Source organism: Podarcis liolepis, assembly GCF_965112155.1.
Source record: "Podarcis liolepis genome assembly, chromosome: 5".
Lineage (NCBI taxonomy): Eukaryota > Metazoa > Chordata > Lepidosauria > Squamata > Lacertidae > Podarcis > Podarcis liolepis.
This window is the reverse complement of record NC_139556.1, coordinates 47,340,121-47,364,796: the sequence shown is the minus strand read 5'-3', so window position 1 is coordinate 47,364,796 and position 24,676 is coordinate 47,340,121. Positions and strand designations below refer to the sequence as shown.

The window sequence follows — 24,676 nt, the reverse complement described above, 5'->3', positions numbered from 1 at the left end:
GGGGGGGGCGGAGAGAGAGAGGGGAAAAACCTACCATGCCCCGCCTCCATTACGTCACCTCTTCTCTAACTCAGCTCTGGGGAAGAGGAAGCGGTTCAACCTCCATTGCAGTCAATAGGAGATTTCCTATAAGTGGTGGGAACCGGGGGTGGGCCACTGGCCCCAGCTACGAGAAATGAAAGAAGGCCTTGCTCCGAATCCTGACGTTCTCCGCGCAGCTATTTCGCCATACCGCGCCTTTTCACTGCCAGACCCCGGGTGCTCCTGAGGGGCCTCTTCCCTCACACCCATGGGCTTCTAACGGCTCGCGGGGAAACTACGTTTCCCAGGAGACATCGCGGCGCTCGCCGGAAGCCCGGGCGCGAGGGTGAGCCGGGGAGGCGCAGGTGCGGTGGCTTGTGGGACCGTCGTCGGAGGTGGCGGCGGCGGCGGGGCTCCATCATGGCGGCTTCCATTTCAGGCTACACGTTCAGTTCCGTTTATTACTACAGCACCAACAGTAGCGCCGACCATGTAAGTGCCCCGTGTGAGGCGACGTTTCTCCCTCACACACACACACTTCCCGGGGGGGCAAGCCTTGCGCGAGAGGAAACGGTCGTGAGAGGGAAGAAGGGGGAGGCGGCGATAGGAAGCGGAGCGCGGCTGAAAGGGGCGGCAGGTAGCCTGGGCCGAGCCGCCGTGGGACGCGGGATGCGAGGGGGAAGAAAGCTGTGTTTTGGGGGGGGGGTGGCAGGGCGAGTGGGCGACCTTTGGGGAAGACAGCCATTCGAAGTGGGGAGAAGCAAAACGCGTGCTGAGAATACAAAACAGCTGAGCTTGATAACGAAGCCGCCCGTGGAGCCGTCATGCAGCTTTTCCCAACCTGGTGCCCTGGGCGCTTTCACTTGGTATTTATGAAGCAACATGTAGAGACTGGCTTTGGAGATAATAGAATCTGTTAAAAAGAAAAGAAATCTCGTTGGATGTATCTGTAGAAGCTGTTTTGTTTACCTATAGAAAGAAGGGGAGCAGTAAAATAGGACCACTGTAGTAATAAAAACTATTTTTGTTTATAGTGACGGGGTTCAGCCGTGGTAAGCTGCAGTGTTAGGATGCTAGAAGAATTGAATATAGCAAGAGAAGCCTGATAGAACAGTTCCCTGTGCTTTGTTATTCTAGGGGAGGAGGGCGGGAATCTGATTCATTAGCAATAATGCATGGATGCCAAATGCAATTGCAGTTACAGCAAAGCTACACAGTTCTAAACTGTTTAGGTTTGTGTTTAAATTATTAAAATATTTGTAAAATATGCTAAATTATCAAAAACGTGAGGCAAACTGAAAACTACTGAATGCAAAATATGCTGTTTTTTCAATTAAATTTATTTTATGTTGAGAACCCACAATACTGGATGTAACTCACTTGTTTGTTTTCTAGGTGAGAAACCTCGGGGGGGGGGAGATGAAAAGATCTAGGTGAAGGCTATAAATAGTGATGGTTTAAGACAGGGGTCAGCAGCCTTTTTCAGCCGTGGACCAGTCCACTGTCCCTCACACCATGTGGTGGGCCAGACTATATTTTGGAAAAACAAAAACAAATTCCTATGCCCCACAAATAACCCAGAGATGCATTTTAAATAAAAGGACACATTCTACTCACGTAATAACACGCTGATTCCCAGACTGTCCGTGGGCCGGATTAAGAAGGCGATTGAGCCACATCCGGCCCACGGGCCTTAGGTTTCCTACCCCTGGTTTAAGCTGAGAGACAAAACTGCCCACCAGTTGGTGAAGTTCTGAATGTTCCCCTTCAGAAGTACTTCTAGGTGACTGCAGCATGATGTTAAGTCTATCCTTTAGATAGTTGCAGGTGGTGTTTTATTTGTATGTTTCCTTGCTTAAGTTCTTTATCAATACACCTTCATTATACTGATTCTGTAATATCTTTAACAATGTTGCATTGTTTTAGTATGTGTTTGTTTCCTGATGTGGTGTAATGGTTATAATGCTGAAAGTGGACTAATGGACTAAGACCTCTAGAAACGTAAGGCTCAAATTTCTGGGAGATGGGTCCTTCTGAAGTTCTTTTGGGCAGAATGAGATGCAGTTGGTGATGGATGGTCAGATAACAAAATATTTGGATAGTTCTAAGCCAGGTGGTCTGACAGGAGGTATTGGCTGCAGTCATCTCCTTTTCTGGTCAACTCCAGGTTCTGAGTATAACTGGTGCTGGGCAATAAGGATGGATTAGAAATCGTATTGTACAGCTGATCAGTAGTCTGGTATGGTGTTGAAGATTTGCAGGCTTTTGTTTCTGCGAAGTTCTCAACATTTATGTTGGGAATTTTGTTGGTGTGTCTCTGGAATTCATTGCTACCATTACAAGGTAAAAGGTACCATTACAACCATGGGGCTGTCACATTCTATCAGCCTACCACATGTTATGGGTTGCCACACAAGTTTGGCAATAGCTTGAACTCAAGTGGCAGAAGACTTAAATGTAGCAGCATATGAGCCCATTTTTTTGACCCACTGTGACAATAATAATGATGGCAAAATGCATCTACACCACGATTCTGTTAGTTTGTTGTAGACCAACAGAATTTTTCGGGGGAGCTTACAGTAGCTTTCAATGTCGTCCATAACATGATACAGTAATACCTCTGCAAACATCCGTCTCATCTAGCGTCCATTCCAGCAAATGTCCACAACAAACCCAGAAGTACCAGAACGGGTTACTTCCGGGTTTGCTGCTTGCGCATGGGCAGAAGTGCAAACTGCTCCGCACGCATACGCGGCGCTTTGCCATGCGTCCTTTTCAGTTAGCAGCCAGGATCACACACAAAGAATCCTTAATCATAAGTACCGGTTAATCACATATATTTGCTTTTAGAGCAAAGTGCTCAAGAAAGTGATGGCTGTGCATTTCCAGTTTCACTGAGCAGATGTATTTCAAGCTGAATTTAACAATGAAACAGTGGTCCTTACTATGATGGATAACGTTTATGCTGGGGAAAGAAAAGAGTCCACCTAGAAGCTTTCAGTGTTCTTGGATACTAGATGGTATCCTTCTGGTTTAACTGTCTTGGTTGGGGATCAGGGACACTGCACTAACGTGGTTCAATACTTATCTCAATAGTTAGTTAGTTTTCTGTATGGGCAACTCCCTGTTTCTGGGTCATTGCACATGTCGGCAGAGTGAGCATAAGCCCATCCCATTCCTCCTTCCAGGGCCGAAATGATGTGTTCAAAATTTCCCAGGCGCATTTTGCACTTGGCTATCGGCCACTTGAGACCAAGTGAAGATGTCCAGGCACCAGGATGGTACCTGATGTCTCCACTATCTGGAGGTGCATGTCTGGGGATCCTTGGATCTTGACTGTTTCCACACACTAGCACAACATCCTGTAGAATTCTGTCTGTTATGTTTTATCTGTATAAAGTAAGCAGCACATAAGCGGCACACAAAACTTTCTGCTTTTGAGACTGTAACCCTGGTTGAAGAAGCCATTTGGCACCTAACCTACATTTTTGAATTTATAACGCTGGTCATACGCCAATTGAACACGTGCAAAATGGTTGCCACCTGTATATATATCATTCTTACTAAATTTATTGGATACTTTGTCTTGCTGAAGGCAAATCAAAGCATCTTTTTAAAAACAAAACCCCAAGTTTAAAAGGCCATAGATAGTTAACAGCCAAAGGCCAGATTGAAGGGGAATGTTTTTGCTTGGCGCCTAAAGATATCTGCCAACAGTTCCAGGCAAACCTCCTGAAGAGAGCATTTCACACACACGGAACACATAAAATGTCTGTTCTTTTTTTGCCTCTGGACCTCCCATGAAGGGTGCACACAAAGACGGCCCTCAGATGATAATCACAGGGTCCGGATTGGTTCACATGGGGAGAGCTGGTCCTTGAGGTATTGGGGGTGGCGGCCATGGAAAGGGCTTTCTTTGTTGCTGAATGTTCTTCACAGGGAGGCTCACTTGGGTGCCAAACTTTATATGATTCTGACACTTTTTATTCACACAGACTTCCTAAACTGGTTAACTCTTATTTAATCCCATGACTCTTTCATCTATTCCCAGTTTACTGCTTTTATACTACTTGCAGAAATGTGTTTCTTCTCATTGTTATTAGAATGTCCTGTAAGATATTCTAAGAGTTTAGAAGTTGCAGGGTAGGCTAGAAAATGTTTTAAATGATACATTTTGCATGAATTTGTATCCTTCAGTTTACCAACAGGAATGGAGGGATTGCTGCATAGAAGGGGCAGGGAGGAAGCGATCGGAGAGGCTTGTCACATTGGCATTGTTTGGTGTTGTCCAATTGCAGCCATAGTAGGAGTTCCATAATGTGTTTTGACTTATTGAACAGTAAACATATTGAGCATAATTATGTGCAGCTCCTTCATAATTCTCTTGCTATTTTGGGCATATACTAGCATTACCCCCCCAAAAAAAGTACTTTTGGAATGATAATCATGAAATCGTGTAGAATTTTCATGTTATATTTTCAGTGTATATTCCTCTATGCTATTCTGTCCATAGATGTAATCTGTTTACCTGTGGGAAGAAAACACTTAAGAACAAAGTAACATATTCTGTTCAGAATCTTTAGACTCCTCTTGTTAAGGAGGTTATGTCTCTTTCCTAACACCATAAAAATGCTATGCTTTCTTTTAATTTTTGTTTTTGTTTTCTTGTTTTAAACAAAAAACTAGTTTGCAGTTGAATTTTAATGGATTTTTGGATTACCATTAATTGTATTTAAGTTAATATGAGCTACTTTGGGGGCTAACAATGTAGAGTATAGATTTGGAAAACAATATTCCCCAAACCTGTGGTTTATTGGGTAAAACAATATGACTGTTTTAGGAAAACAGGCCTATTTTAATTTTATTTTGCTTGTTGATTAATAGCAAACAAATAAGTTAATGGTATCTTTGGTTTCTGTTACATTATTTTATTTACAGATCTGTAAATTTTATTTACAGATTTTATTTACAGATCTGTGTGCTAAATTCAGTACTTTTTGTCCTTCAGATGAACTTTTTGTTTGCAACTTAAACAATTTTGACTTCAGATCAGTAAATTCTGTTGTCTGCTCTGGAAGGCAAGCTTCTTAAAGTGCAAGCTGTTCCAAAGCCCCAAATAGGAATGTTCTGCCTACTTTTTGCAGTATGCAGCTACTGGATTGTAGCTTTTGCAAATACTGTATGCACTGGTTTGTGTTCTCTGATAGCATTTTGTAGTCCTGTTTTATCTGTGGAATGCTTGCTCTATACATTATTTCAGAACCAAGTAGCTTGCATGTCATTTTCAATAGTGAAGTGAAGAAGCCAACTTTCAAATTCCATTTGTGTACTTAGGATAGACTACAGAGAACAAGAGAAGTTCTAAGCTTCTGTTTTTACCTTCTCTCTTCAGCAAGCTTTATCATTGTCTTGCTCTTATTTTCATATCTTTCTAAGCCCCTTTTTGGGTTAAATCTGACTTCATTGTAGGAAGAAAATAGTCTTGATGTGATAGGATGTAAACATAAGTCCTGTGCTAAGAATTGAAAATGCTGTGTTCCGTAAATAGAATCTAAAGGTCCCAATTTTTCTGCCTCTGTGAACCTGCTTCATATTTCCAGCAGGGGCCCATGTGACACACTGGCCACATTCACACATTCACTATGTGTATAAGCTGGAACTGAGACAAAGCAAACCCTCAGGCTTGTAGACTCCAGATTCCTCCTCTATTTCAGCTAAGTGAAGGACTTAACCAGCATTTCCCCCAATTTATTTTTCTGAATCTCTGCTTCTTGTCAGGGGTTCTGGTTGAAAACAAACCCATGGTTTGAAGTTTGCTTATTTTGAAACCAAATTCAAGGAAACTGAAATTATATACTAGTGAAGCCATTTTGGTTGCATAAGAGGAGAAGAGAGGCAGTGGTAAGCCATAGGTTAGTATTGTGTGCAAAATAATTTCTTAACCGGTCAACTTCAGTGATATTCCAGTGAAGAATTTTTTGGCATTCCACTATATATAATGAATATACAAAATCTCAGTGTAATTTAAATACACAGGAAATAAAGGGAAAACATTTAACAGTCTTTGATATAACATACTTTATTGCATGAGGCTACTATTGAGCCATCCTGGCAGTTTGATTTAGCAATCTATCTCTTTAATGAGTGAATTTATCCTACTGCATGAATGTAAGTTTAGTCTGCACAACCCTGGAATGCACATGCACAACCCTGGAATGATCCTAGCTAGAACATGTGCCCACTTTGATTCAGAAAGAAAAGCTTATTAACCCCATAGGATCCAGGGGTCTTAGTACTCTTAACATGAGTCAACAGTGTGATGCAGCAGCAAAAAAGCTAATTCTGTTCCAGGCTGCATCTACAGAAGTATGGTGTCCATACATACCACTCTGTTCTGCCTTGGTCAGACCACACATGGAACACTGTGTCCAATTCTGGGCACCATAATTTAAGAATAATGTTGACAAGCTGGAACATATGCAGAGGAGGGCAACTAAGATGATCAAGGGTCTGGAAACAAAGCCTTATGAGGAACAGTTGAAGAAGCTGGGAATGTTTAGCCTGGAATAGAGGGGACTGAGAGGAGATATGATAGCCACCTTCAGATATCCCAAGGGCTATCACCTGGAAGAGGAAACAAGCTTGTTTTCTCCTGTTCTGGAAGGTAGGACTCAAACCAATGGCTTCAAATTACAAGAATGAGATTCTGACTAAATATCAGAAAGAACTTTCTGACGGTGAAAGCTGTTCGGCAGTGGAACTGACTCTCATGAGAGGCAGTAGACTTTCCTTCCTTGGAGGTTTTTAAGCAAAGGTTGTATGGCCATTAGTCATGGATGCTTTAGCTGAGATTCCAGCATTACAGGGGTTGAACCAGATGACCTTTGGGGTACCTCCTAACTGTACGATTCTATTATTCTATGAGTAGAGGTCCATTTGTGCAAACTTGGATTGTGCCCTTAATAATTTAAGTTACATGTAATTATGAAAACAGCATGAAGATAAAACATGATGGAGTACAATTGTAGGTTTTGTCATTAATCATAATTATTTTGTTCAATTTTATAGGAAGGATTTCTTTTGGGAGAGATAAGGCAAGAGGAGACGTTTAGTATTAGTGACTCTCAAATCAGCAACATTGAATTTCTGCAAGTTATTGGTAAGTAGCTACAGTTTAATAACTTGCACTGCAATTGAACCTCATTCATTCATTCATTCATTTCACTCCCATGTTTAATGCTTTGAATTAACAAAAATTGGTCAGATAAGTTTCTGGACAGAAATATGTGGAACTCTGTTCACTACTGCTACTTGATTTTCTACTTTCTGTGGCATATGATAAAACGTCCCAGGTGTACACTTCAGGGCTTCGGGAACAGGTAGTTAAGAAAAGAGCAGCTACTTCATGAGGCCATTTGCACCTGGGTACATGTTTTTCTAGTTCAGCAGATACACAGCTGAGTTACATACTTTTTTCTTGTGCTTGAAATACAGTTCAGTTCCTAAGGGGGAAGGAAGCCACTGGATTGGAAGTGTGGCTACATGTTAAAAGTGCTAAGTGTTGTTCCAATATCCGTAGAATAGTGCCCTTTTGTTGATTATGGTAAAAATAATATGACTAATGAGCAAAACACTTGTATAGGTTAATTTGATTGATGTTAGAAACATTCTATATATGTTCAGGGAAATGGAATTAGGTATTTGCTCTTGGGTTGATGTTTGGGGGGGGAAACATGTGGGGTACATCTTGGTAGCTTTCCACTTGACGCAAAGTCTAACTGAAACTTCCACTGTCAATTTCTTGTTACAGATATCCATAATCATGAGCCTTGTTCCAAACTCTTTAGGTAAGTTACTTTGTCATCTTTATCTTTTTCCTCTGTGCCAATTGTAGGTGGGCTGAAACCAGCATTAGTATAACTGTCAGAATGAGCATCCAGTCTAATATTCTAATTACTAATTTTTAAATCAATACCACAGGTGTTATGAAAGAACATCCTTCAACTTTATAAAGAACAAAAATAAATCCTGAATGCGCTTGGGAGCTCCCATATGTCATATACATTATTTCCCATATTTGCAATGCATCACATTAAGAGTAATACCTAAATGAGTCTTGTCTCCTTTTAAAAATAAATTCTTTTTTAAAATTCAGCTCATCCTTTCAGAGACTTAGAAATATGACTAGCTTGTGGATTTATGTGGTTTTATTGTTATGGCTAAAAGAATGTAGATGCCAAGTTGCCCTGTTTGTACCAAGTGATTTAATAGGAAGTAAGTTTTTAAGTCCTCAGCACCTAGGACTTGCCGATCGCATGGTTGGCGGTTCGAATCCCCACGGCGGGGTGCGCTCCCGTCGTTCGGTCCCAGCGCCTGCCAACCTAGCAGTTCGAAAGCACCTCCGGGTGCAAGTAGATAAATAGGGACCGCTTACTAGCGGGAAGGTAAACGGCGTTCCGTGTGCTGCGCTGGCTCGCCAGATGCAGCTTGTCACGCTGGCCACATGACCCGGAAGTGTCTGCGGACAGCGCTTGCTCCCGGCCTATAGAGTGAGATGAGCGCACAACCCTAGAGTCTGGCAAGACTGGCCCGAACGGGCAGGGGTACCTTTACCTTTACCTAAGTTTTTAGGTGGTTCAGTTCCTTCATTTTTTGGCTCTCCACATTCACAGAATACTTCTTGCCATATCGTATTTTACAGATTCCACAATCTGTATGTAATACAATTGATGCTGTATGTGTTAAATGGTATAGCTATTGCTAATTGAGGCAGTCCCATAAAATTATTGCTTGGTATGTATTTATCCTCTTCAAGATTTCCAGCCAGTTTATTTATCACACTTATTGACATGTTTTAATGAAGACATTTAATAAAATTTATATACCACATAATTGTAAAAATTAAAAAGATCCTGTAAGTGGTTTACAAAAACATATTTTTAAAATCTTTGGCCTTTGCATCTTTTCCCCCTGTGTCCAAGAGCTTTCCAATTTTATGGATTCTCTTCTTTTTTAGAGCATTTTATTTATTAGTCTGGTAAGGATGAGACTGAGAGAAGATCTGATAGCCATCTTCAAATATCTAAAGGGTTGTCACATGGAGGATGAAGCAAGCTTGTTTTCTTCTACTCCAGAGATTTAAGTTACAACAAGGGAGATTCTGACTAAACATCAGGAAGAACTTTCTTACCGTAAAAGCTGTTTGACAGTGGAACAGACTCCAGCAAGAGTTGGTGGATTATCCTTCCTTGGAGGTTTTTAAGCAGAGATTAGATGGCTATCTGTCATGTATGATCTAGTTGAGTTTCCTGCATTGTAGGGAGTTGAATTAGATGACACTCAGGGGTCTCTTCCAACTCTAATTCTATGTTTTTATGATATTACATTTATATTCCACCTTTCCTCCAAGAAACTGAACACCATGTATGTGGTTCTCCCCTACTACATATTATCCTCAAAACTATGTGAGATAGCTCAGGCTGAGAATTGGTAACTTATTGAATTTAGATTCAGGTAGGTAGCTGTGTTGGTCTAACGCAGTCGAAATAAATAAAAAAATTGTCTTGTGCATGCACACGAAAGCTTATACCCAGAACAAACTTAGTTGGTCTCTAAGGTGCTACTGGACAATTTTTTAATTTTTTAACTTATTGAAGATCATCTAGGGAGCTTTGCCAGGTGGGGATTTAAACCCTAGCCTCTGACGTCCTCGTCCAGTGGTAACCATTACACCATGCTGGCTCTCAGAAGTTGTCTGAAACTTTCTGCCAATCCTAGTAATACCAGCACTTCCACATAGCAAAGTTGAAAGCTGAAAGCAATAGGCGTCTATATATACAAAAACATTTGTTATAAATTCAGTTCAGAACATTACCACCCGGCCCCACCGACACTCATCTTTCCCCCCCCCTCCACCTCTTTCCCCCTATTCTTCCTAATGTCTCAACAAATGAAACCGATTTCTTTTGTTTTTTCAAAAAAGTGTTACGTGGGGGAAAAATATGAGAGAGAGACGTTGCACATACCTTTGTAAAATCTTTAATAAAAATACATTAAAATAAAATAAAAAATAAATTCAGTTCAGATTATATAATGTTATTGTCAATGGAGTTTAGACCTCTTGTTTTACTTAAACATGTACAGGAATAAGAATTTGTACACAATGCACAGCATCTGATAGTGATTAATTTTAAGAGAAATGCAACCTTTGACATTGTTCTGTATAAGAATAGGCTTCGTTTTGCTAAACAGTAGCACTTGTGTGAAATAAGAAACTAGCATGGTTGGAATAGATGCCTATTTTACTGTGCCTTTAGTGTCCCAATACTTTAAAAAGAAAAATTCTCTATTAGACTGACTGCTGTCAATGAGTGTAATGTACTATAAACCTCCTCTACAAAGAGGCTAATAATTTGGCAGATAAGTCTAGAAGGAATGTCATTTTCTAATACAGGATATACTTAAGTTTCTCTTCAGATGTAGAAATTTGTGGTTTTTAGTTACTATGTATGCTCAGTTAAATGACGGATCCAGCTTGATGCTGATACAGTGGTGCCTCGCAAGACGAAATTAATTCGTTCCGTGAGTTTTTTCGTCTAGTGAATTTTTCGTCTTGCGAAGCACGGTGTCGGAAAAGTTTTGGAAAAGCTTCAAAAATCACCAAAAAACTCAAAAAAGGCTACCACACCGCGTTCTATGAGTTGCTCCTCGAAGTCAAGTTGCAACTGTATTAACGGTGTTAAGAAAAAGGAAACAAATTGCAAGACGTTTACGTCTTGCGAAGCAAGCCCATAGGGAAATTCGTCTTGCAAAGCAGCTCAAAAACCGCAAAACCCTTTCATCTAGCAAGTTTTTCGTCTTGCGAGGCATTCGTCTTGCGGGGCTCCAGTGTATAAATATGTGATTCTCATGTTAACCTCTTTGAGATGGAGGCTAAGAAAGTTAATTGTTTGGAACTGCTTTTAGGGAGATTAAAATGCTATCTGATAATAACTGAGGGATGCATCTTCATTTCAAAGACATGCCTTACAAATCTCATTATAAAATCTCTAAAAATGCATATTTTATATGTATTCTACACACAGTGGGTGTTTTGAGTGTGGATACTGGGTGTGTTTGCCTTACTTAATTGTTCCTTCCTTACAGTGTTGTGTTTGAATAGAGATTATGCTCCGCTTATACAGTACATCAAATACCCACAGAGATAAAAGTGGATAAGGCTTACTTGAACATAAATGTATATGCCTGGTCGATACTATACCGCTGTCTACACACAACTCCTGTGCCCATTATGTGTTGAATGGATACATAGCATGTACAGACTGACAGTGATCTAAAGTGTAAACATCTGTTTCTAACAAAAGGAAACATACATATGTACATAATTTTATTTGTATGGCGCCTTTCCATAATTCAAACTATGCTCAAGGCGGCTTACAACATGAAAAAAACAATCACAAACAACAAAAGTAGTCATAAACAATCAATAAAAAATACAACCAAATTAAGCAATTTCTACATAAATTGTATTAAGATCTAAAATAAAGATACAAAAAATAATAATATCAGAAACAGCAACAATCCCACCCCCAGCAGAAAAAACCCTAAACAATATTCCAACTCAAAAAAGGATGCTTTGGTCTTGAATGCTGCTTCTGCAGGTGAACTCCTGACCTTTAGTTATAAGTAACAGACATGTGAGCAAGAGCTAGTTGAGATATTTTTTAAAAACATTAGCTGTAGATTTGTTACCTGTGAAACTCAACATTTAATAGCAGACTTTTTTCAGGGTACATATGTTATTTTTCATAACTTAGCTGTTTAACTTCCCCATAATATTTTTCTATAAGGTTTAGTCGTTCATGGATGTAGTGAATAAGCAGCCTCAGACACACCTTTACAGTATATTACATTTTATTCCACTAAACAGCACTGACTTGATTCTAAGCCAAACCTATTTCTTTCTTTCTTAAGCTTTTATGACTATGCGGGCAAAGTCAATGAAGAGAATTTGGATAGAATTCTTAAAGATCAGAGAAAAGTAAGTCTGCACTTCCTTATTAATTTTTTCTCTGTGCTACCGGTAAGGCCTGAAGAAAAAGTAACGTAACATTTTATCACAAAGAATGATGAAGGGAAATATGTTAAATATTAGACCAGGCGTGGCTAACCTTTTTTGTCCCAAGTGTTTGGGGCCAGTTGGGGCACATACACTCACACACCGTATGTAAAAAGGATATGAAAAAAATAAAAGAAGGGAAAGTATCCCAGTGAGCATTCACAGGCAACTGATAATGGGGACCTCTGCCCTCTGTCTCTCCTCTGAGCCATCTCTCAATCTCTCTGAATCCTGTAGGACTGGTGAAGAAGAATTGCCTAAATGTTAACTTTTTTGTAGTTGTTGCTCCCTTTGCTTGACTGAATTCAGTTTCATGTCAGTGTTAAATAGGATGAGATGTAGGATATAACCCCAAAGGAATTTCCCAATACTTCTTTTAGGAAATAGGTTTTCTAGCACTACTTTTCTGTAACTTCCTACCAAAGGAGTATACCCACAGCAGAGGAGTGTCCACTACTACTAACTCATGTGGTCAGCACTCAGCAGTGTGGAAAGACTTTTTTTAGAATTGTAGTTGGTTTTTCTCTTCATGCAATTTTTTTATTGTACTCACTAGTTCACTGGGACACTGCCATATCTTGTGTTTTGTTCTATATCTTTCTAAATTTATTTTAAAAATGAAAGGGGGAAAATCTTAAAAGGGACTTAGTGGTTCATAACAATCAACAGCCTGACTCTCAGTTACAGCTGATAATCGGGTGGAACTTCCTCATCGCTTTCATCTTTCCTGTGGCTTTCATGGAAAAAATGTTTTCCGTTCTCTTTGAAATATAGAGAGGAGTTTCTTTTAGTTTCCTTTCAAGTAAGATCTAAATAATTGTAGGAATTATTGTGCACAGTTAAATATGCAATAACACTTTTCTATTTATTCTTCTTACTTCAGTTCTGAAGAAGGGAAATTTTGTAGTATCTTAGTACTGTTTTCTTAGTATCTACAGCAGAGGTTGATAGTGACTGTATTTGGCTTTGCAGACCATTTCTAGCAGCTCCTCACACCCCTCAATGATTTGGCTGCATTGATGGTGCGTTTTTAAACTGGGAAAGGGGGGTGTTGCATTTGAGCCCCATCAAGCTGGTGTGACCAGAGAGGTTTCAATCTCTCTGTCCAGATCAGTTGATGATGAGAATGCAGATCTGATGAGCAAGGAGAGTGGGCGCTCTTGAACCCCATTGCTGCAGTAGTGTGAGCTGAGAGCTTTCATTCTCTTTACCCATAACAACTTAAAGATGAGATTTTTCTCTCCCCTGCGGTATGAGAGAGAGAGAGAGAGAGAGAGTGACACACACACAGTGTCATGCGGTCCTCAGAGCATTGGATAACTTTGAATGTGGCCCCCAGGCATAAAAGGGTTTGCTACTCAAACAGTAGAAAAACATAAGGCCTTGAGGGAAAAGAAGCTTTTAAGGATCATGTGATAAGCAGCATGCAAGTTAAATTGAATGTACTTCAGTAATAATATCTGCTGTCTTTGAATCAGAAGTTTTCCTGTCACTGCAAAGTGTAATATTTCTGGAAGCATGGGATTGTTGGTAACATGAAGGGATTCGATTTTCTCTAGATTGCAACAATGCTATCTTGCAGAATGCCATTTATTTCTTTGATTGGAATAATTAGGCTTAAGAATTCTGGCATCATGTTGGGACTTCATAATTAATCTATATTGAATGTACTTTTGAGATGCAATTTTTATCCTTCAGTTAATACTCCCTAATTCAATCTTTATTGTAGAACGTTATTGGATGGTACAGATTTAGGAGAAACACCCAGCAACAAATGTCATATAGAGAACACATCATTCATAAACAGCTGACACAGATTCTTGGAGTGCCTGATCTTGTCTTCCTTCTCTTCAGTTTCATCTCAACTGCAAATAACTCAACACATGCTTTAGAATATGTTCTCTTTAGACCAAACCGAAGGTAAACAGTTTATAAGATGTGGAGGGAAACTGTCTGTCCATTTTAATGATTTTTTTAATTAAAAAAACTAATAGTCACAGATGATGTGCAAGTTGCTTTTCCTCTGAGTGTTTCAGTTGCTTCAAGTGCTAAATAGCTGGTGTGTATTCTACCAGATGACATAATCCACAGACAAAATCCACAGACAAAATCCAGAAATATATGCTCTTCTTTGGAAGCTGTCATGATTTCTCCCCAATTATACAAAACTGCTGAGTAATATATCCAGAAAGGGGAGTTACATTCAATGACCATTTTGCACAGGGGTTCTGTTCCTGGCCAAAGCATGCATTGGCAGAGCATGTATAAGCTCCCCGCACCCTGTTCTGCCCTTTTAGTGACTCATTTCCTGATGTTTTCGGGTCACTTCTGGGTTCAGCGCTGTGCATGCATGTGCCATCGGTTAATTGATCATTGCCTGTATATGGAAAATATAATGTAGGAATTTGTAAGAATTATTATTGGATGACACATTGTAGTAGTTTATTTAAAACCAACTTGTGAAGGATTCATTTTTAGAGTCTTGTTAGTTTAGTGAATGCCTATATGTCTCATAATCATAATCGTGATTATAATCATAATCATAATCATGCTGGGGCAACCCAGTTAGATGGGTGGGGTACAAATACATTATTATTGTTATTGAAAACTGTCTTCTCAATATATCTGCTAGTAAAATATTCTGCTGTCTCTTCATTAAAGATACTTTGTGGCCCATAAGAGTAATTAGAAACTAAAATATTTGAGAGTCATGAAAATGACCCAATCACAAATTGGCTTTCTATAGCTGATCTGGTTGTACTTGCATGTAGGACTGCAAACTTTAATTAATTGAGCAGTCATCTAAAACTGTAGCTGATAATTAGTGGGAAACAGCTTTAATCAATGTGACTTAAAAATTAAATATTATGCTTCACCTTTTTTTAAAAAAAAAACAGCTATTTAGAAAAAGCAAAACTATTTGGTTCTAGTGGTGGTGGGTAATAACCTCTTTCTTATATAGCCATCATTAACATTTTCCAGCAGTGAGTTATATCTTATAGTTTGGTGAACAAAAGCTAGGTTGCATTCCTTTAATGTTCTGGTTTGCATGTACTGCAAGCTTTGACTTACTGCTTATAAGCAAGCATGCTGGTGCATTGAGAGAAATCACGAGTGCTGCATTTCTCCCCTGGTCTTGGTGTACTACTAGGAGTAAGCTGCAAGTTGTAGCCTAGGGTCATTACTTACTGCTAATGGTTTGTTCGGGTGTCAGCACTTAAGATCATAACTAGTATGTTAAAGTAAAAAAAAAGGTGAAGATAAAGGACGCCTGACAGTTAAGTCCAGTCACAGACAATTCTGGGGTTGCGGCGCTCATCTCGCTTTACAGGCTGAGGGAGCCGGCGTTTGTCCACAGACAGTGTTTCCAGGTCATGTGGCCAGCATGACTAAACCGCTTCTGGTGTAATGGAACACCAAAACCAGAGCAGCACACGGAAACACCGTTTACCTTCCCGCTGGAGCAATACCTATTTTCTACTTGCACTTCTACTTGCAACTGCTAGATTGTATTTCCTTCTTAATTGTAGCTTTTTGAAACCCTAATCATTATGGGGAGGTAGTAAGGCAATAGGCTCTTCTGGGTGATTATTATTACTGGAATCTCTTGTAGGGAAATAACATTACAGAAAGTAACCTCATATTTCTAAACTTTTTCTGCAGGTATAATCAAAGAGTGTCACTTACTATTCCTAATCTAGGCAACACAAGCCAACAGGAATACAAGGTCTCTTCAGTGCCAAATACTTCCCAAAATTATACCAAAGTTATTAAGGAGCATGGGTGAGCATTGTTTTAATATGTAACAAATGCCATTTTGGTGTGCCTAGAAATAAATGCATGTGATCACTAACTTAGTCACACTTGCAGTGGATCCATTGATTTCAGTTATCATGACTCTCTTAGATATCACCAGGAGCAGATCGAGAGCATTCTTGGATATCTGATTTTGTTTAATAACTGCTGCTTTTTTAAACAGTACAGAGAAGCAGAAAAATAAGTCAAAAACTTTATTTGGGATAAAGCAAATTATCAAGAAAAACAATGTTAATGTGACCAACGTTAACTGTAGAAGATCTCCATGTGCATGACTTTTATTGGCTTAAATGAGGCTCCTTGTTGGCTTTTAGTTTGTCATGGTTTGTTGTTGTTTATTTGTTTGTTTTGTGTGCAATAAATATTCAGTCTATTTACTTTGTGGAATAAATGTTTCTCTTGTGTTAATAGAACATCGGGTTGTGCAAAAATAACTTTGGATTGTATCCAATGGTGTCTTTTTACTTGATGGAAGGCTCTTTAATCTAGTTTCCATCAGTGGAACAGGAAAGGAGGCAATTTTTGCCAATTTCCCCTTCCCCTGCAAAACCTCACCCCCTGGTCAATTTGCTTGGATTGGGGACCCTTTGGAGCAACATGTACAGTGGCACACAGAACTGCAGGGGGAAATGGAATTGACAAAAATTGCCTCCCTCATTTTTCTGCAAATCGAAACCTCTGCTGGATCAAAGAGCTTTGTGTCAGTCCAGGGTGCATCATAGATGCTATCCTTTTCAGACATCTTCAGCAGTCCAAGCCTTGCTTCCTGGAGTATGGCTCTGAAAGGTAAACCCTTTTGAAGGGTAAAAGACATCTTGGAAAAGCAGGATTTGCCCATTTCTAACACATTATTTCTGATGTATTTTTAGTACTGCTTTTTTTGATAAAGATGGTGTGATGAAGGACATCAGGGCTATATATCAGGTTTATAATGCACTTCAAGAAAAAGCACAGGTAATTCTTCTTTAATGTTCTGTATTTATTGTGACAACTCTCTGCTTACTAATGCAAAGCTACAGTAAAACTTTCATTTTGAATTTAAATGTTTCACGAACAACTTACATTGTGAATAGTTAAGCTATATTAAGTCAAATCAACTAATTAAAACATTTAGTTAATAATGCTTAATAGAACAGAAATTTCTAGCATAAGAATTGTAGGTAATAATTGTCTATTACAAGTTTTCCCTGCTTTAAGACTGAAAGTAGCTGTCAAGGAGATAGGCCAAATTGTCCTATGTCCAGATCTCACTTTAGGGTCTGCATGGGCAAAATGCTGAATCTTTGTGGCTGCGTTCTCCTGAAGGGCTTTCTCCATTGGACTTGATTGCAAAATTGAGGCCCTACTGTATAATGCATTAAGGCTGTGTGTGTGTGTGTGTGTGTGTGTGTGTGTGTGTGTTAAATATTTGATAAGGGATCTTTAAAGAATACTATAGCATTTAAAATTAGCAGAAAATGGAAATCCCTCTTTGCTCCAGTCCTTCCTTTTCTGTAATTCAGACCCTACTGCCTATTATCTGGTCTTTTTAAGGTCTGGATGCCATTGTGCCAAAGTTTAATTAAGGCCATAACTGCATGTTTACACTTAAGTAGCTGCCCCAATTATGTGCCTGAAACCTGGTTTATGGCATTACCGGTGGTAAAGTAAGCATCCATAACTACTCCCGCTATGCATGAAGTTGCTATCTCCCTTTTATTCTTGATTCCTGTGGGTTGATTTGAAACTGCATCATTTGTGCCGCTTCTTTATTTTTCAGATTCATAACATACACATCTGGTAGTTTAGTTTAATATATTTATATATTGTTTTGAGGAGTCCCAGAACGATTTACAGTAATAGAATATAGAATATGAAATACATAAGATGTTCAATAAAACAAAACAGATATAAAAAACTAAAAGTATTCATCGGTTAGATAGCTAACCAGGTTTAGGTTTCTCAGCAGTGATGGAAGGGCTGTTTTCACATGCTCAGAGGCACACTTCTATATTCTATATATATGATCCATGCTGTGATCATTAACATCCATACAAACATTAATACCCTTAGTGGTTCTCTTAAATAGTGCATCTATTATGTTTTATTCTTTTTAAAAAATATATTTGACATTAAGTAATTGCAGTTATCATGCAAGTGTGTTGAACCTCTGTCTGAAGCAAAAATTTTAAAAAACGCAAGCGCTTGCTTTCCAGAAATCACCCTTTCCAATATTTGTAGGGATGTGACTTTCCTTGCTTTATGTTGGTGCACAGGTGACCTAAAGAAACCTGCCTGTGCATGCTTTGTGGGCTTATGCTATTTTCTGTTACATTTAAAGTTGCTAGTCTGTGAACTTTGACTTAGGCTTTCCCCAAATATTAAGTCCTCACACATTCTTTCTCGTAGCTCTTTGAAAGAGAAAAAACAGATCCATGTGAAATGCCATGACATCTTCAGATGAAGGGTGGTATACAAATTTAATAAATAATAATAATATCTCATCTAACTTTTACATTTCTAAGTTCTAAAGAACAGTCAGGCGTATAAAAAAACTCTTCCCAATATATTCCCCACCTGGCCAGTATTCACTAGATACATTGCAATTATGGCATAAATGGATTTTTATTAAACTGTTTCTTCAGCAGGCTGCTCATCCCAACTTATTAGCTGTAGTGCAAATAAACTTTGCACTGCACCAGCTAGAGTGGCCATTCTCTTGCATTCCTCCAAATAACTACGTGAATGTTTTGGTTTGCCAAAGCTGGTGTCAGCATTAGTGGCTTGGGACTACTCTTACAGTTTTTGTAGTGCTACATCCCAGGCTGTGAGTGGACCTGCCCTGATTATTACATGACCCTCGTGCAGTTTTGCTTCAGTGCATAAAATCAGTTTGCATTACTGTTCTGAGATTCCAGTAAGTAATGATTGAGAGGTGGTGACATAGAGCATTATCTGTTTTCAACGAGGGTTTATGAGTTGTTACTTGGCCATCAGCACACTTAGCATTGGCCGTGTATGAAGCCAAAATCTGGCTGCTAAGAGTGCAATTACTTCCATCTACTTGGGAGTAAACACCATTGAATTCCGAAGAACATACAGCACAGTCCTAACCATGTCTACTCAGAAATAAGTTTTTAAAATTTAGTGCAAATTGTATTTCATTCCTTCAGTACTTTACAATGATGCCCAGAGTTGAAATTTGGCAACTTCTCTTTCTACCACAGTAATTGAGGTTTGGTCACAAGTGGTGCATAGTATATGAATTATGAAAATCTCACAGTGGCTGTGTCTTGGAACTTGATTTTTCTACATTGCATTTCTACTAAGGCTTTTGAACATGAATTTTCACTAACCTTGTGTATTTCTCCTAGGCAGTATGTATAGAAGTAGAGAAGAGTGAACAAGCTGCTGAAACTTTCCAGGCAGAAGTCAATAAGCTAAAAACACAAATCTTGCAAAAGAAACAAGAAAAGGAGCAAGAAATAAGTAAGCCTTTTCTGTAAATATTCTCTACCTGGCTGGGAAAATTGACCGAACCCTTAGCTCTGCAGTGCTCCATTACACAGTCCAGTTGGAAACAAATCCAATATTTAGAGTTTAGTGCATAGCACAATAGCATTTTGTTCCAGACCCTTTTCTAAGGGTGATATCCATTTGTGTCCATCTTTGTATGTAACAAAGATGTATTCCACACATGCCACCCAATTTGCTTTGTAGGGTTGGAGAGCCCTACATATATCACATTGGGTATTTAGAGATGATACCATACACCACCTCAGTAATCTAGTTTTGTGTGAGTGGCCACCTCCTTAGACCAAATATCAGGCATATCATTTATACTTTAATTTTGTGGGGTAAGGAAAGCTGATGAACAGGGACAGTTATAGAATTGGGGATGCACCCTCCCCTTGACCATTCTTAAACACTGTTCCAGTTCTCTTTGTAAATTGGTAGATAATCCCTGATGCAGTTCCTGCCTAACACAAGAATCTTTCCTGGAGTAACTGCAACACAAACAGAAAAAAATAGTGTTAGAAGAAGCAGGGGAAGGGTTAAACTAGGAGACGATTATATTAGTAGTGATGGGAACTTTGCTGCTAATGTAGACGTGGAATGGGATGTTCATTGAAAATATCAAAATATGACACTTAATTGTAGTATTCAGAATGATGGGCATCATTTATGATCTGGAGATGTGAAAGACGCTGTATGTTCTCTGGGGCTCTAGAATGAAGTGTGTCCTTAAAACATGCTTTTATATCTGAAGTATAGCTTTCATAGTTATTAAACTATGGATATGGCTGGCAGTTCTTCCATTCCAATTAGGAACCACTTAAATTATACTTGTTGCTAATTATAAATAGCTGAGTGGGAAGCTATTTTCTATTTCTAAGTCCATTCCCGTCAGCTCATAATATGTACTGGGTAACTTCCTAAACAAAATTTTAATGGGGGCCAATTCACTTTGGATTGGACCATATCCCCTTTGTGTTACTCATGAACACAAATATTTCCTATATTAGCTGGCACTTAAATGACTAGACGGAATGTGGTGAAAGTCCAAGCAAGTGCTTAGCGGAGAAATCAGGAATAAGATTAAAGAAAAATAGGATTATAGGAAATGTAAATTGAGAAATAGAGAGGGCCATATATGGGGGTGCTAAAAGTAGAAAACAGTAAATGCTGAGGGCAGATAAATATGCAATGGAAATTTCAGCACTAGGGAGCAATGTTTGTTTTTTATTTATTGTTGCCTCTTCAAATGTAGCTTCTGACGTATTGAATGTGATCCTGGCCTTTAAGTGCTACTCTGATCTTCTATCAAGTAGTTCTCCAATATACATGACTAACGGTTCAAAACTTGATTGGAAGGATAATATATTTCTTTCTGCAGTGTGTTGATTTTGGGGCATAGAAGTTCTGAGCGGTTTAACAGTCACTAGATTTTCCATAAGTACATAAGCTTTAGGGTAATGGCAAGTATAGAACAAGTTCTTCAGTTATAACTAAGTACAACAGATTATTTTTCTCTAGCTCTTGAGTGCCTTCCACTTTCATGCTTACTTTTCCCTGGGGTTTGATTTTACTTGCTTATCAGTATACTATCCATGTTAAAATCAGGCATTACAGTCAAATCTCAGTTGTTGAACGTAATCCATTCTCGGAAGCCCGTTCGGCTTCCAAAATGTTGGACAACTGAGGCATGGCTTCCAACTCAAGCAGAAGCCGCATCAGACGTTTGGCTTCCGAAAAATGTTCGAAAACCGGAACATTTACTTCCGGGTTTTCATCATTCAGGAGCTGAAACGTTCCAAAACAGAGGTGCTCGGGATCTGAGGGTTGACTGTATATTTTGACAAGGGTAAAACCCTATGCCATTCATTTAGAACCCTAAAATAAAATTGGGCCAATACAGTTACTTACACAGCAGTTATTTCTGTTTCTCTACAGTTTTTGGGCTCATTCAAACCCTATTGTTTGCATATATTTTAATACTATGCTGTCCTATCCACTCCCTTGTCTAATTGCCTTGTGGTGGGGATTTATTTTGATGAAACCGTATTGCTCAGATATGCTGTGAAAGACATAAGACAAGAAGCAGAAGCTTTTAGGGTAAGGTAGCAAGTAACCAAAGTGAGAGCTGAATAGGCCTGATAGTGTGGTAGAACTCATTTTGCATGGTTTCTGCCCACTGCATTCTCTCCACACTGTGCAGAAGAACCAAAGGAGTATTGAAAAGAGTGGAAAAAATATCCTTCAATTTTAGAGACACAAAATACTGCTTCTGACATTAGAAGATTGACTTTTGAAAAGATTATATGCATGTTTAGTTTCATTTGTCCATGACAGAAGGTATGTGATAGTTCTAAATTAGTGTTCAAAACCTCAGCGCCTCATTAGCTAAGAATCAAAATCAAAGTTACTATTGTATAGTTCAGAGATACATAGATCTCATCCCAGTTGGTCTCAGTAACATTTGAGGAAAGAGGTCAGAAATGAGAAATCTGTATCTGATGGTTTTGTGGTTCAGGTGCTGTTAGGAATTCTCTTGCCTAAAAATCAGCATACTTCTCAATATTAGGTTGTGGTTTTGGCTTTGGCTTTTCAAAATAATAGCCAATTGAAATTGCTTAAATGGTTTTACTTCAGTCTTTTCCTGCATAAGTACAATCCTCTGCTGTGAGGTATAATACATGTATGCTATATATAATCTGCTGTAACTGTACCATTCTTTTTTGCCCACGAGGAATTCTCTTTTGAGAGGCAATAAATGCACCTAAAGCAGCCTATTATCAGGTTTGTGTTAGTGCCTGCCTTTGAGAAATCCTGTCTATTTGAGTTAACTAAACCAAATTGCTCCACTTCACTTTGGCACTGGGTTTAACTTCTTGCAAGACATTGCACTAATGAAGCATGCTAGTACTAGCAAAGTGAATTCTAGGAAAACTAGTTCAGTCAGTTTAACATTGGCAGTTTTTCACTCAAATGACTTACTTAAACATAGTTGAATACATATGTGCATTGTGAGTTTCTTTTCAATACCCATGATACCAAAATTTTATACAGTTTGCCACATTAAGATACCTTGTTTTGACAGCTAATTACATTTATTTTCCACTTTTTTGTAGGACTGCAGCAGGCCATCTTAAGCAGACAAATGTCAAATGATACCTTGGAGCCTATATTTATCCCCCGAATGTCCCATGCTGGATTTGTTGCAGAAGGTAGTAATCTTGAAGAACCCTCTGATCCTCCTCCTCCTTATGCTGACTTGAGTGTAATCAATCACGACAGTGCCATACGCCCTGGTGTTCTAGAAAGCAATGTTTTCATGCCTCGACCTCAAGCAGTAGGCTCTTCCAGTTATGTTTCCACAAATACAGGATTAAAGCTTTCAGGCAATGGAACATCCATGCCATCCTCTTCCCAGGCGACTGTCGGTGACAATGTTAATGAATCAGAAGACAGTGACTGTGAGAATTTTCTTGAACCTACAGAGTCATCTGACAATGAATACGCACAGACAAGAAATTCTCGTCCCCTGACACATGCGGATGGAGATTCCAGGAACACTCAAATCTCCCAGATCTAATGGAACATGAGCTTAATATAGCACTATCTTTCCTAAATGTTACAGAAATATTTTGGGATTTAACTTGGAGGAAATGAGCTACAAAAGTGGATTATTGTGCACAGCAGATGTAGAAGACTTGAACTTAGATGGCTTATTCACTTTTGTGATACATTTTTGCAAGTTTTGTAATTGAATCATTAGGATAATCAAACTACTAATATTGATGAAATTCATGGATGTACTGGTAAATAAGCAATGTGAAATTGGGGGGGGGGGGGTCCTGTGGCTTTTGTTGCCATATTCTCCATAAAAAATGGAATTTAGCAACTAAGCGCACGCTAATGATCTCAAATCAAAGCTTACCTCGTGCACTATCATGCCTTGAATTTTGGGGGAGGGGGGCATTTCTAAGTACTTTGATCAGCAGGCTTTTTAATGGTGAAGCCAAATAGATCATTGCCAGAAACAAAAACCTTTGATAATTCCAAGCAGCCTGATTGGAACAAATGTGAGCTATATTCTCTGCATGCTCTTTTAATAGAGAGGAAGTTTGTTTCAATCTTTTTCTACTAGCCTAATGTCTATCACTTAAAATTATGGTTGCCTTTTTATGTAGAAAAGTGAATACCAGTAAATCATCAGTGAATGTCTTAAGCATAACTACTCTGACCTTGGTGGATTTAAAGTGACTTTCCCACACTATCATCAGTTGCATTTTTGTTCTAAAAATAATGAAGAGCACATAGCAGAAAGTAGTGAAATAATGTGGTCATTTCTGTCAGGCACCGAACATTTAATGCAAAACTTCATGCAACTTTCAAAATAATCCAGATTTACTATGTAAACCACTTTGAGTCTCTGTTAGGGAAAAAGGTGGGAAACAATAATAAATAAATTAATTAAATAATAAAATAAATAAATAATAAAATAACAAGTCCTGGAGAATGGAAGAGGCTGTCTAGTGCAACCCCCTAGGGTTTTCCTCTTAAATTAAAACTATAGCTCTTCTCATGTTGGGGTAAGAACCTGCGAGGCATGAAGTGGAATCCGTTTAAATAATTTTTCAATGCACTTACTATATTTTTTATTTTATGCTTGCAGGGAAAAAAATGCCCAAAAGATGCAAAATAGTGCCACTAAGTATCGAACTAGGCATTTTCTTCAATTAGCAAATGGCAAACCTTTAATTCTCTAACAATTCGTCTTTGTTTTATTTAATCCAACTCTTGATTAAAACCCCACATATATGATTGCCTACAGCTAAAAACTCAGTAGTCAAACAATCCCACATCTGTCTGTTTGCCTCTCTGTTGTCTGTGCTAAGTAAAACCAAGTGGCTTTGAAATATGATAAAAAATACTTCTATCTCCTTGGACATTTGGGACTTTATAAACATTTCTGTTTTCAGTACTTAACATACTATTTGGCCTTAACATGATATGTTTTGTTTTACATTGCTGCAGTCTGTTCTAATTAACAAAAAGTGTGTTTGGGTTTTATTAAATTTGGGTATCTACAAGCATCTGTTGTGCTGGTTTGTTAAATAAGTGCTGTTGCCATCTCATCAGTTCATTCAAGAAATTTTATTTTTATCTCACTCAAACTTTTAATGTACATCTCTGACAAAGCAGTTAAATGTGACAATAAAATCTTATTTAATCCTT

General features: G+C 38.7%; 1 protein-coding gene across 1 annotated transcript; it reads left to right on the top strand.

Moving 5' to 3' along the window:
* Nucleotides 1–387: 387 nt before the first annotated feature.
* On the top strand, nt 388–24,676 carry ABRAXAS2 (abraxas 2, BRISC complex subunit). The gene is made up of 9 exons (XM_083506209.1): nt 388–513; nt 7,090–7,180; nt 7,832–7,868; nt 11,995–12,061; nt 13,869–14,059; nt 15,803–15,922; nt 16,825–16,909; nt 19,309–19,423; nt 22,567–24,676. Exons 1-9 carry the CDS (start codon nt 442–444, stop codon nt 23,028–23,030), a joined length of 1,242 nt encoding a protein of 413 aa, XP_083362335.1. The 5' UTR covers nt 388–441; the 3' UTR covers nt 23,031–24,676.